Source organism: Macrobrachium nipponense, chromosome 25 (assembly GCF_015104395.2).
Source record: "Macrobrachium nipponense isolate FS-2020 chromosome 25, ASM1510439v2, whole genome shotgun sequence".
Taxonomy (NCBI): domain Eukaryota; kingdom Metazoa; phylum Arthropoda; class Malacostraca; order Decapoda; family Palaemonidae; genus Macrobrachium; species Macrobrachium nipponense.
Window position 1 is genome coordinate 10939838 of NC_087214.1, and position 12759 is coordinate 10952596.

A 12759-nucleotide genomic window follows, 5' to 3' on the forward strand; every position below is an offset into this window, starting at 1 on the left:
ACTGGGGCAATATCTGAAAACCAGTGAAGACGAGTGGCTAAGAGTGCATGGGAAGAAGGACTAATAAAAGCAGACGAAGACCCAGAAATATACAGAGACAGGAGAAAGACAGAAAGAACAGAGGACTGGCACAACAAAACCAATGCACGGACAATACATAGACAGACTAAAGAACTAGCCAGCGATGACAATTGGCAATGGCTACAGAGGGGAGAGCTCAAGAAGGAAACTGAAGGAATGATAACAGCGGCCAAGATCAGGCCCTAAGACCAGATATGTTCAAAGTACGATAGACGGAAATAACATCTCTCCCATATGTAGGAAGTGCAATACGAAAAGTGAAACCATAAACCACATAGCAGTGAATGCCGGCACTTGCACAGAACCAGTACAAAAAAGAGCATGATTCAGTAGCAAAAGCCCTCCACTGGGCCTGTGCAAGAAACATCAGCTACCTTGCAGTAATAAGTGGTACGAGCACCAACCTGAAGGAGTGATAGAAAAAACGATCAGGCAAAGATCCTCTGGGACTATGGTATCAGAACGGATAGGGTGATACGTGCACACAGACCAGACGTGACGTTGATTGACAAGGTCAAGAAGAAAGTATCACTCATTGATGTCGCAATACCATGGACACCAGAGTTGAAGAGAAAGAGAGGGAAAAATTGGATAAGTATCAAGATCTGAAAATAGAAATAAGAAGGATATGGGATATGCCAGTGGAAATCGTACCCATAATCATAGGAGCACTAGGTCACGATCCAAGATCCCTGAAAAGGAATCTAGAAAAACTAGAGGACTGAAGTAGCTCCAGGACTCATGCAGAAGAGTGTGATCCTAGAAACGGCACACTAGTAAGAAGAGTGATGGACTCCTAAGGAGGCAGGATGCAACCCGGAACCCCACACTATAAATACCACCCAGTCGAATTGGAGGACTGTGATAGAGCAAAAAAAAAAAAAAAAAAAAAAAACAAAAAAAAAAAAAAAAAAAAAAAAAAAAAAAAAAAAAAAAAAACACAAAAAAAAAAAAAAAAAAAAAAAAAAAAAAAAAAAAAAAAAAAAAAAAAAAAAAAAAAAAAAAAAAATAATAATAATAATAATAATAATAATAATAATAATAATAATAATAAATAATAATAATAATAATAATAATGGGTAGAAATCTCAGTTACGAAGGCACAAGTAATGTTCTTAGAGGTCCACAATAATATACAGATGGTTAGCAGCAGTAAAATTTTTATAAACGTCAGTCGAATGCCATCAGCAGTTATTGTGGACCTCAAAGAATAATAATAATAATAATAATAATAATAATAATAATAATAATAATAATAATAATAATAATAATAATAATAATAATAATAATCAAATACCTTCATCCAGGTGGATGAAGATCTCCTTTCATCCAAAACTTGGCTACTGTCGCTTCTAAGTGAGGACGGCTGCTTCCAATCAGTCGGCTTTGTGATTCGCTCCGATATGCAGGTAAGTCTGGTACAGCCGTTTGCTGGGCGTTTCTGTCAAAGCATTGTGGATCATTTGTGTCCTTCTTCAGACTTTCTATATCACAGCCTTCTACTATCTTCCCTGTTCTTGCTGCTATTATTATTATTATTGAAGAAAGGTATTAACCAGCCTAATGTGTCAGCCTTGTCTCTCAAAGGGTTGGCCCGAAAAATTTCGGGAGAAAAAAAATATATAGCCATATATATGTATACCTATACAAATATACATACACACATAAATTTATAATATATACGAAATCTAGTTTTTAAAAAATATATTAAATTTAATTGACCAAAGATCAAATTTTTATAATAAATATGAATTCTAGTTTTAAAAAATATATCAAATGTAATTGATAGAAATATTGAATTATTAAGTCTAACCTGTTCTCATTAAGTTTAACCAGACCACTGAGCTGATTAATAGCTCTCCTACTAGGGCTGGCCCGAAGGATTATATATTTTCACGCGCCTAGGAACCTATTGGTGACCTAGCAACGGGACCTACAGCTTATTGTGGGATCTGAACTATATTATATCGAGAAAAAAATTGCTAATCACCAGCAACAATTTTCACTGGTTCCACGTTGGCAGAGTGGGGAATCGAATTCAGGACTACCAAAGCGGTAGGCGAGCGCATAACCAACTCGTCCAACGAGGAACTCTTAGCAAGAAGAAACGGGAATAATACATCTTCGAAATGATGATTTATATAGTTTTTTTTGTTTTTTAGGATTGGAAATTGGCGCCCTACAAATAAGATCAAAATTTATGACTGCGTATACACTCCTGATTAATAATAATAATGAACCAAACAAAAACTTCTTTCAGTTTTTTTTCTGCAGATTGAAAAAGAAACCCACAAAATCACTTTGTAACTTGTTTACTTCTAAGTATTTACATTTAGTTTTTACTACACACTCGAGTACTTTCAGGCCTGTTCTGTGGCCCATTTATTTCAAGAGATGTTTGGGATGTTAGCCTGGGTCAAGGCCCAGCAGTCTTCTGGAACTTCCTTCTCGTTGAGCTGTCATTTATGTGATGGCTGTTTCTGGTTTCCTTGAGAGTTGCCAATCCCTCTTGTCGCTCTGATATCCTGAGCTAATGGTCAATGGGATTAATCCTTGAGGTAAGGGTGTGGTCACCAAAAGTCTGTTGGGCAGGAAACCTAATCTCCAGGTCAGCAGGGTCAATCTTAGCTTCTTTTAATATCAAAGCTCGGCTCATGGGATCTTCTGAGGTAAAACCTTTGTTTCCTTCTATTACTTTAATCTCTCTGATGAGTGCCCCACTACTACCCTCCTGTGACTAATTTTGTTGCTTTTGTATATAAGCCTACTGTTTTTGAAATCCATCCTATGGTCATTTTCCCAACAATGCCTAGCTATAGCACTCCCCTGAGAGTTAAGTTGTACTACCCTTCTATGTTCTTGGACTCTCGTCCTTATTCCCCTACCTGATTCCCCAATATATCTGTCTCCACAATTGTTGCAATTGATTATGTATACCCCCGCTACATCATCTGTATTACTGTCTTCTCCTTCCAATCTATTTTTACATACTTGTTTTTTACGGTATTATCAAGGTATATACAAATTTATATTGACTTTTTATCATTTTTTGAAGTGATTTGTTTCATTTTAGGCATAGAAGGGAGGGCAACTATTTTCTTGTTTTCTTTATTCCATGTACTCTCTACATTTGCTCTGTAAAAAAATTTTCTAGCTTGTTGAGTGCCCCTTTTTCTGAACCATTCCGGTATGCTAATGCATCGAAGTTTTTACCGATGTAATTTTATTTTTTGTTCTATCTTGCAAGGGTCACACGTTCTCATTGCCCTAAGAAATAAACCTGTTAGATCAACCTATTTCTATATCATGACTGTGAAAAGAGAAGAAATGAATATGAGTTTGTATGTGTGGGCTTTCTATATGTGCTGAATTTATATTCTGTTTCTTTTCTTTCTATGAGTATGTCTAAAAAGGGCAGTTTATTATTGTTACTTTTCTCTAAAGTGAACTGGATTTTTTTACAGAGCAAATGTAGAGAGTACATGGAATAAAGAAAACAAGAAAATAGTTGCCCTCCCTTCTATGCCTAAAATGAAAGAAACAAATCACTTCAAAAATGAAAGAAAGTAAATATAAATTGGTATATACCTTTGATAATACCGTAAAAAAAACAAAGTATGTAAAATAAATTGGAAGGAGGAAGACAGTAATACAGATGATGTAGCGTGGGTATACATATCAATTGCAACAATTGTGGAGACGACAGATATGTGGGGGAATCAGGAAGGGGAATAAGGACGAGAGTCCAAGAACATAGAAGGGCAGTACAACTTAACTCTCAGGGGAGTGCTATAGCTAGACATTGTTGGGAAAATGACCATAGGATGGATTTCAAAAACAGTAGGCTTATATAAAAAAAGCAACAAAATTAGTTACAGGAGGGTAGTAGAAGGTGCACTCATAGAGAGATTAAAGTAATAGAATGAAACAAGGTTTTTACTCAGAAGATCCCATGAGCCGAGCTTTGATATTAAAAGAAGCTATGATTGACCCTGCTGACCTGGAGATTAGGTTTCCTGCCCAACAGACTTTTGGTGACCACACCCTTACCTCAAGGATTAATCCCATTGACCATCAGCTCAGGATATCAGAGCGACAAGAGGGGACTGGCAAAACTCTCAAGGAAACCAGAAAAAGCCATCACATAAATGACAGCTCAACGAGAAGTTCCAGAAGACACAGACAGGCCTGAAAGTACTCGAGTGTGTAGTAAACTACATGTAAATACTTAGAAGTAAACAAGTTACAAATTGATTTTGTGGTTTCTTTTTCAATAATAATAATAAATAAATAATAATAATAATAGGCACGATCCATGATCCCTGAAAAGGAATCTGGAAAAAACTAGAGGCTGAAGTAGCTCCAGGACTCATGCAGAAGAGTGAGATCCTAGAAACGGCGCACAGTAAGAAAAGTGATGGACTCCTAAGGAGGCAGGATGAAACCTTGAACACCCCCACACTATAAATACCACCCAGTCGAATTGGAGGACTGTGATACACAAAAAAAAAAAAAAATAAATAAATGAAAATAATAATAACAGTGATTATGACCTTCAGACCGTTTATACTATTCTATATCATCCTAGTATTTTGCCTTAATTAGCGCTGGATCACCTTAAGGTTCTAGGTCTTGCTATGTTCCATAACTGAATGCATTGTAGGTGAAAATATTGATGCCAGCACATATCATTTCAGGGCGGCGTCGATGGTTCAGAAGCGTCGCTCGCGCCTCTCACAGCCTACGTCCTCATATCTCTTCTGGAAGGGAATCTAACAGTGGATCCGCAGGTAAGCAAATGCCGTCACTTGCATCACCACAGCCACCACGAGCAACAGCACCTATATCAAGGCCCTGACGGCATACGCTCTCTCCTTGGCAGGCGACAGCAGCGCTGCTGTTACGCTCATTTCAGATGTGTACAACAGTTTGACATCAGGAAGTCCAGGTTTGTCTCAAGCGCTGACAGTTGAAGCAGCAGCCTACCTCCTTCTGTCCATGGCTGAAGTGAAAATCCAGGATCCTACACTAACCTGGGAGTCCGATATTGCCAAGCTTATATCAACTTACCACAATGGACAGGGAGGCTTCGTCTCGACGCAGATTAGTTCTCTTGGTCAGTGGGGCAGTGATGAATGGTCGAGTGAGTGTGGTGATGTTTTCATTTCTTCTTCTTCTTCTTCTTCCTAGCTGGTTCCCATTTCCAAATAAGGTCGCCGTTTCGGTTGAGCCGTTTCCATCTATATCTATCCTGCGCTTCTGCCTCATCAACTCCCTTCTCAAGAAAGAGATGGAAGGACTGAGGTGTTTTCGTTTGATTAGTACGAGATCCATCATCACTTGTTAACGCGCTATGAAATGGCGATTATCATAATATAAAGAATATTTCTTGATACCATGACATCAAGACAAAATAGCAGAGTTGTTTTTATAAGTAGAAATCACCGTAAAAATCATGCAACCATCATCGATTTCATTTGTGCTTTCTCGATATATGAAATCGGTAATCAGGTGACGTCTTTATTCCATTTTCACCCCTCCGTTAGTTTGCCTCTGAAAACTTACAAATCATCTAAAAGAGTTTATTCATTCATATTTGAAAGCTATCTGCATAGAATGTTTACAGTATGTGGAACGAAATTCTTCTATTATGTTAGTTCATTCTCAAAAATTTTACCTTATATGGATTCTCTTCACATTACCACGTTATTTTTTTATGAAAGTGATTTGAGATTCACAGATATTGAAAGTCAGTACTGCACGGAACTCCCAAGTGATTAGAAAAAAATTCCTGTTTTTCATAAAGCGGACACTAATTATTATTATTAATAATAATTGATAATATTGATAATATTAATAGTATTAATATTATTAATAGTATCATTAATAATATTAATGTTATTATTATTATTATTATTATTAGTATTATTATTAAGCAGATGAAACCTATTCATATGGAACAAGCCCACCAAAGGGGCCGCTGACTTGAAATTCAAGCTTCCAAAGAATATTAAGGTGCTCATTAGGAATAAGTAACAAGAATTGAAGGAAAATGCACACAGAAGAGATCCCACTTATTAAAAAAATAAAAAGAATAGATAAACTAATAAAAATGTATTAAAATCCAAGAAGAATAGTATTAGGGTAGCGGTGCATTCCATTTTCTCAAGAACTTCAGAAGTTCCAACTGACAATTTGATTATTGACAGGACACAGTGGTTGCTCTGCAGTCCTTGGCAGCCTTCAGTGAAGCCTTCCCGCCGACAGAAACAGACCTCTTCATATCAGTCACTGCTGGAAGTCAGCCGTTTGACATTGAGATAAATTCAGAGAACCGTCTTCTCCTGCAGACCAGCTACGTCACGGACGATCCACCTTTTGAAGTTACTGTGACACCGTCTGGGAGTGGATGCGCTCTCGTCACAGTATGTGTTGAGGTCGACTCATACACAAACACAAACACAAACACAAACCAGACACATGCACACATACATATATATAATATTAATGCATAATACTTATATATATGCATATATCTATATTTCTTCAATCTGCTAAGAAAAGGACAGGAAGTGGAAAGGCCTAGCAGCACTCTATTGTCTCTTTCCTTCGTGACTATGTCTTCATTTACTCATATATATATATATATATATATATATATATATATATATATTATATATATATATATATATATATATATATTATATATATATGCGCATTAAGCTACATATATCCTTTAATATCTAATTCGCTCTACCTCAGAATTAATATATTTTCATTTTTAGTTGATAAAAATTCCCCTTCAGTTAACATATATGAAAATATAAATTCTGAGTAGAGCGAATAAGATATTAAAGGGCATTTGTAGCTTAATTCGTCTATATGAATCACGGTGATGGGATCAGACTCTCATATATATAAATATATATATATATATATATATATATATATATATATAGATATATATATATATATATATATATATATATATATATATATATATATATATATATATATATATATATATAAATATATATATATATATATATATATAAATATATATATATATATATAAATATATATATAAATAGATATATATATATATATATATATATATATATATAAATATATATATATTGCGAAGGAAGTAGTAGGGAAAGGCATCCTCTCTTTCAACAGTTTTATTAATGCCGACGTTTTCGCGGACGAATTCCAGGTCGCATTTTCAAGGCTAAAAATATATATAAGTTTACGAACATTAATAATTGATCTAATTTAATTTATATTAAAAATGTCATGGCAACGCTCTCAATACAGTAAAAAGTTAAAAGGTAAAAGTAAAAGTTAAAAGTTAAAAGTTAAAAGTTAAAGTTAAAAGTTAAAATTGAACAGCACCTTCAAAGTCAGACATATTAAAAGTACAGGACTTCACTAAAATTTCAGAAACACCTACCTATACAAAAGAAAGAGTAAAACTGAAACAATATAGGTAAAAATACAGTGAGGCAGACCAGCTGCCCAAACTAGGCTATGAACAATTTTTACAGAGGACGTTTGGGTATTTAACGACGGTACAGTCTTTTTAATAATGATAGATTCTAAAATTGTCAGGTTGTTGTTGTTCCGCAGTTGGCCCGCCCAAGATAGAAAAAATCCTTGCTGTCAATATATGTTTTACATGTTTTTGAGTGATTCCGTATATTGGATTGTTCTGGATTTGATAACCTACTACCTGTTCTATGGCTTATGCCCCTGTGGGAATCAATTCGAACCTTCAACAGCCTCCTCGTGCATCCCACGTATGTCCCGTGATCACATCTCGGGCAAGTATATTATATACGACGCTGGACGAAAGCAGAGGACTGAGTCGGTCTTTGACTCAAACAGCGATCCAATGGTTTAAGGGATTTTTTGGGGATAATTTTTCAAGTCCACAGCCGGAAACATCTTTGAATAGTGGACTGTGCATGTTCTCCTAAAGGTATCATCATGCAAGAAAGGGAAACTTGCAAACATCTTTAGTCTCGATACAGTAGATACCGGTTGTTGAATGCGCCATTTTCTCTGTCAGCAGTTTGTTTTAGAGATCTGAAAAAAAGTCGTGAATGAAGGAAAAACAATTATTATTAAAATATTTCACCAAAAGAAAGGATATTTCGTCGTGAAAGCTTATCCAGTTTGATGAGTGAGTATAAGCTCTATGGAGGAGGGTTAAATAGAGTTCCGTTTAAAATTAAAGAAACACGAACTATAAAAATTCATTCCCAAACCAGTAAATGTGTTTTTTCTATACACACCTGTGGTAAAAGCCTGAGTCATCTCTGGAAACAATAAGATCAAGGAAGGGAAGCCTGTTATTTTACCTCTTTCTCCATAGTAACCTTATGTTTGGATGTTGTCGGTTGACGAACTCCAGAAAGGACTCTGCAAGGCATTCATACCGAAACAAGGCGAACGTGTCGTCAACGAATCTCCGATAAAATAGAGGAAGGAACCTAATGGGACATTCATCCATTATACGCTCCTCCAGGGAGCACATAAAGATGTTAGCAAAAATTGGTACCCAATGGTGATCCATGGCCATCCCTTCAGTCTGCTTATATAAAATGCCATTGAAAACAAAGGGCGTGTCCAGCACGGCCAGTTCTAAAGTTGTTTAAAAAACGCTCTCTATTATTATTAAAGATTGCATCTTGATCAGGAAAAAGTTTGTCTAATATTATTTCAATAGTTTCTCCTACCGGGACGTTAGTAAACAAGGATTCAACGTCTAAGCTTACCATATTATAAATATGAGTCCTGTCTGAGAATGTCCTCTTTGAACTTGGTGGAATTGGTTATCAAAAGATTGTTTTTTGTTAAGGGCTCTAACAAGGGAAACAAGGAAATTTGGCTAATTTATAGTGAGGCGTATTCTGCGAGGAGAGGATTGACGTAAAGGAACTCCATCTTTGGTGGATCTTTGGGGAGACCATATTTAACTTTTAACTTTTAACAACTTTTAACTTTTAAACTTTTAACTTTTAACTTTTAACTTTTAACTTTTAACTTTTAAACTTTTAACTTTTAACTTTTTTACTGTATTGAGAGCTGTTGCCATGACATTTTTAATATAAATTAAATTAGATCAATTATTAATGTTCGTAAACTTATATATATTTTTAGCCTTGAAAATGCGACCTGGAATTCGTCGCGAAACGTCGGCATTAATAAACTGTTGAAAGATGAGGATGCCTTTCCCTACTACTTCCTTCGGAATATATCTTCTTTGAGCTCCAGCTCCGGCCCTTATGTGTAAATATATATATATATATATATATTTATATATATATATATATATATATATATATATATATATATATATATATATATATATATATATATATATATATATATTATATATATATATATATATATGTATATATATATATATATATATTATATATATATTATATATATATATATATATATATATATATATATATATATATATATATATATATATAGTATATATATATATATATATATATATATATATATATATACCTACCATTCATCAAACATACCAAATTGCAGCCCTCTAGCCTCAGTAGTTTTTACCTTATTTAAGGTTAAAGTTAGCCATAATCGTGCTTCTGGCAACGATATAGGACAGGCCACCACGGCCGGCTGAGAGCTTCAAGGGATGCGGCTCATGCAGTATTACACCTAGACAACCGAAAAATGGATCCATTATCGATGGCCTTGATTATACGCTGTATAGACAACGCGATGGCTTTGACGCATTTTCGACTTGTTTATTCTCATGCTAATCTAAGACACTTGAATCTTCAGATTATCCACCAGTACAACGTCAAAGAAGAGCCAGAGAGCTCTGCTTTTGCAGTGTCTGTCAAGACAGTCCGAGAAAACTGCTCTTCTAACAGTTTCCTGCAAATTTGTGCTTCTTACACCAATGAGGACTCCGTATCCAACAGGGCTGTTATGGAGGTCGACCTCCAAACAGGATACTCGGCAGATGAGGAAGACTTGAGAGGTCTCGTCGCTCAGCAAGTCATCAAGCGTTACGAGGTAATTGTTTTGGTAACCATAGTTCCTCACTGGACGAGTCGGTTGCTTACTCGCCTACCGATCTAGCAGCCCGAGTTCGCTCCCAGCCATGCCAGCTTGCCTCGTGGAATTGGAGGAATGTAGTTTCTGGTCATTTTAAACCCATTTCTTGATATAATGTGGTTCGGATCCCACAATAAGCTGTATAGGTCCCGTTGTTAAGTAACCAATTGGTCCCTGGCCACGTAAATAAACTCCAATCCTTCGGGCCAGCCTTAGGAGAGCTGTTAATCAGCTCAGTAGTCTGGTCAAACTAAGATATACCTAACTTTTGTTAATCATAAAACTATTTCCTTGAAAGACTCGCCATTTCTATGCCTAATGTGAATTTTATTTTGAAATAAATATGGATTACTTTGGCTAATCTACAGTCAGCCTTAATGAGATCTTTTTTATATAAAGCTGCTCACTGCAAATGCATATACTCTTGAAGGAGATATAAGAAATCTTTAGCACTGAGGATACATCAAGAATATTACCAGAAATGACAAAAGGACGCCAGTCCAGAATTCACGTTTTTATAAGTCATTTCAGAATGTTTATTTTATCGGCTTCATACTAACCTGCATCGTTTGCTTTCCGTAGGAGAGAGATGAGAATGTCTTCCTTTACCTGGAATCGGTCGGTAGCTCCGAAGTTTGTATCTCCTTCCACGTCCTGAAGGGCTTCGAAGTCGAAGGCCTTCTGCCCGGTACCGTCACCCTCTACGATTATTACACACCTGAATTCACGCTGACTCAGGTAGGTACTGCATAGCTTTGATAGAGGGAATATCTGATGATAATTGCTATTGGACCAGACTATTACTAATATTTTACTTTGCGGCACGATCTTCTGACCATTTTGATCGCTTTTGAATATACAGGACATAGTTTCATAATCGTTTTTAGAAAAAAATTCACCTTCAAAATCACTAAAAAAATATATATAAATATAAGGAATAAATTCATAAACAGTTAAGTTGAAGATCCCCTCTTGTAGAACGACAAAAACAGATGGCAGAATCATTTAACAGTGTCACCCTTTTTTCGTTAAACACCTCAATTAACACTAACTCAGGTATGTCTTCAGGTAAGCAGAATAACTAATGTTAGACCTACTTGACCATATTGTCATTGTTATTTCTCTTTGTGACACTCTGCCACTTTTGATCGACCTTGAATATGACAAGATATAATTTCATAATCTTGTTTGGACAACATTCTCCATAAATAATTAGAAAATATAACCATATGCAATGACTTTATGAACACCCATTTTAAGAGGCTATTTTGTACAACAACAATAACAGAGTTTTGTTTTAATTGTTTCGCCCTTTTTTCGTTTCAGTCATTCGAAATTGAAGACACATGTCAGTCAGCGTGAAGTGTGTGATTGGCTCCTTTTGGTAAACGATGGATGGCAAATGACTCCACTACAATATATGAAAAAACAATAAAAAAGATATATATATTAAAGTTATCGGTCTTAGAGATGCAGCGCATTTTTGACAAAAATGTTAAATGTTTTTATTGGTCATTATTTCTGATTTTATCGGACTAGAAGCCTTCCTCATTTGATTTCCCAAGGTACATCAATAACCTGGCGATCATTTCCTTGTTTTACGGCAAATTTCCAAGGAAAATGTGAAAAATAAAACGGCTTGTTTAAAAAAAAATGACTTTGACAGAAATATCAAACTGTTCTGTGCACCTGGTATGACACTTTTGCCTTTCGTCTAGTGGTTAAGTCACACGCATTTTCTCTTTCCTTCCCTTCCACCCCCCTCCACCCCCGCCCCTCTTTCAGATTTATCAGTCTTCTCCTCTCACCAACCTTCCGAACTGATTTTATCATCATTCACCTTTGAATGTCATATATTCAAACGGTCGCCACTAATTTGCAACATCGGTGTTTCTGAATGAATCAGTTTCTTCCATTGTCTCGTCTGATTTATCATCAAACTCTTTTGTTTGGTTCAATAATAAAACAATATTTTGATTGTTTGGTTACAGAGTGCTTTTATTCTTTATTATTATCATTGTTATTATTCAGTACTAGATGAACCCTCTCCATATCTAACAAGCCCACCAAAGGGGCCACTGATTGAAATTCAAGCTTCGAAAGAATATTAAGGTGTTCATTTAGAATAAGTAAGAGGAAGTAAAGTGGAACACAGAAAGAGATCCCACCCTCTTAAAAGAAAAAAATGACTTCAATCAATAGATAAATAAATAAAAATGCATTAAAATGCAAGAGGAATAGTATTAGAGTAGTAATGCTTTGCATTTTCACTTGCACTTCTGAAGTTGTAATAAACTAAGCAACTCCACCACCCCATTACAATTGTTATTTGAAAAGGATTCCAAGATCATGGATCTTGAATAAGTATCAAACTTTAGTATCAATTAAGACCTTATTAATTATTCTATCATCCACTTTGCATTCTAACTTACGAAATGGTTATGTCACTTTCAGTAGTTTTATAATCCATTATTGTCTCTTTAGTTGAATATGAAGTTATTTTTTATATTTTCTAAGGGATCATCTGTTATATCTTGGTAAAAATTTATTTGACTAGGCTGAATT

The 12759-nt window shown here is 35.3% G+C and overlaps 2 protein-coding genes across 2 annotated transcripts in view; both read left to right on the forward strand.

Moving 5' to 3' along the window:
* LOC135198986 (CD109 antigen-like) overlaps window positions 1-9754 on the forward strand; it is a 19849-nt gene extending 10095 nt beyond the window's left edge. Inside the window, exons 5-9 of the mRNA XM_064226902.1 lie at window positions 1389-1490; window positions 4779-4932; window positions 4964-5180; window positions 6287-6506; window positions 9692-9754. Coding sequence (XP_064082972.1) covers window positions 1389-1490; window positions 4779-4932; window positions 4964-5180; window positions 6287-6506; window positions 9692-9754 — 756 coding nt within the window. The remainder of the gene's footprint in view (window positions 1-1388; window positions 1491-4778; window positions 4933-4963; window positions 5181-6286; window positions 6507-9691) is intronic.
* Window positions 9755-9852: 98 nt separating this feature from the next.
* Window positions 9853-12113, forward strand: LOC135198987 (complement C5-like). Its single transcript, XM_064226903.1, has 3 exons — window positions 9853-10152; window positions 10777-10932; window positions 11521-12113. Exons 1-3 carry the CDS (start codon window positions 9853-9855, stop codon window positions 11554-11556), a joined length of 492 nt encoding a protein of 163 aa, XP_064082973.1. The 3' UTR covers window positions 11557-12113.
* Window positions 12114-12759: the final 646 nt, after the last annotated feature.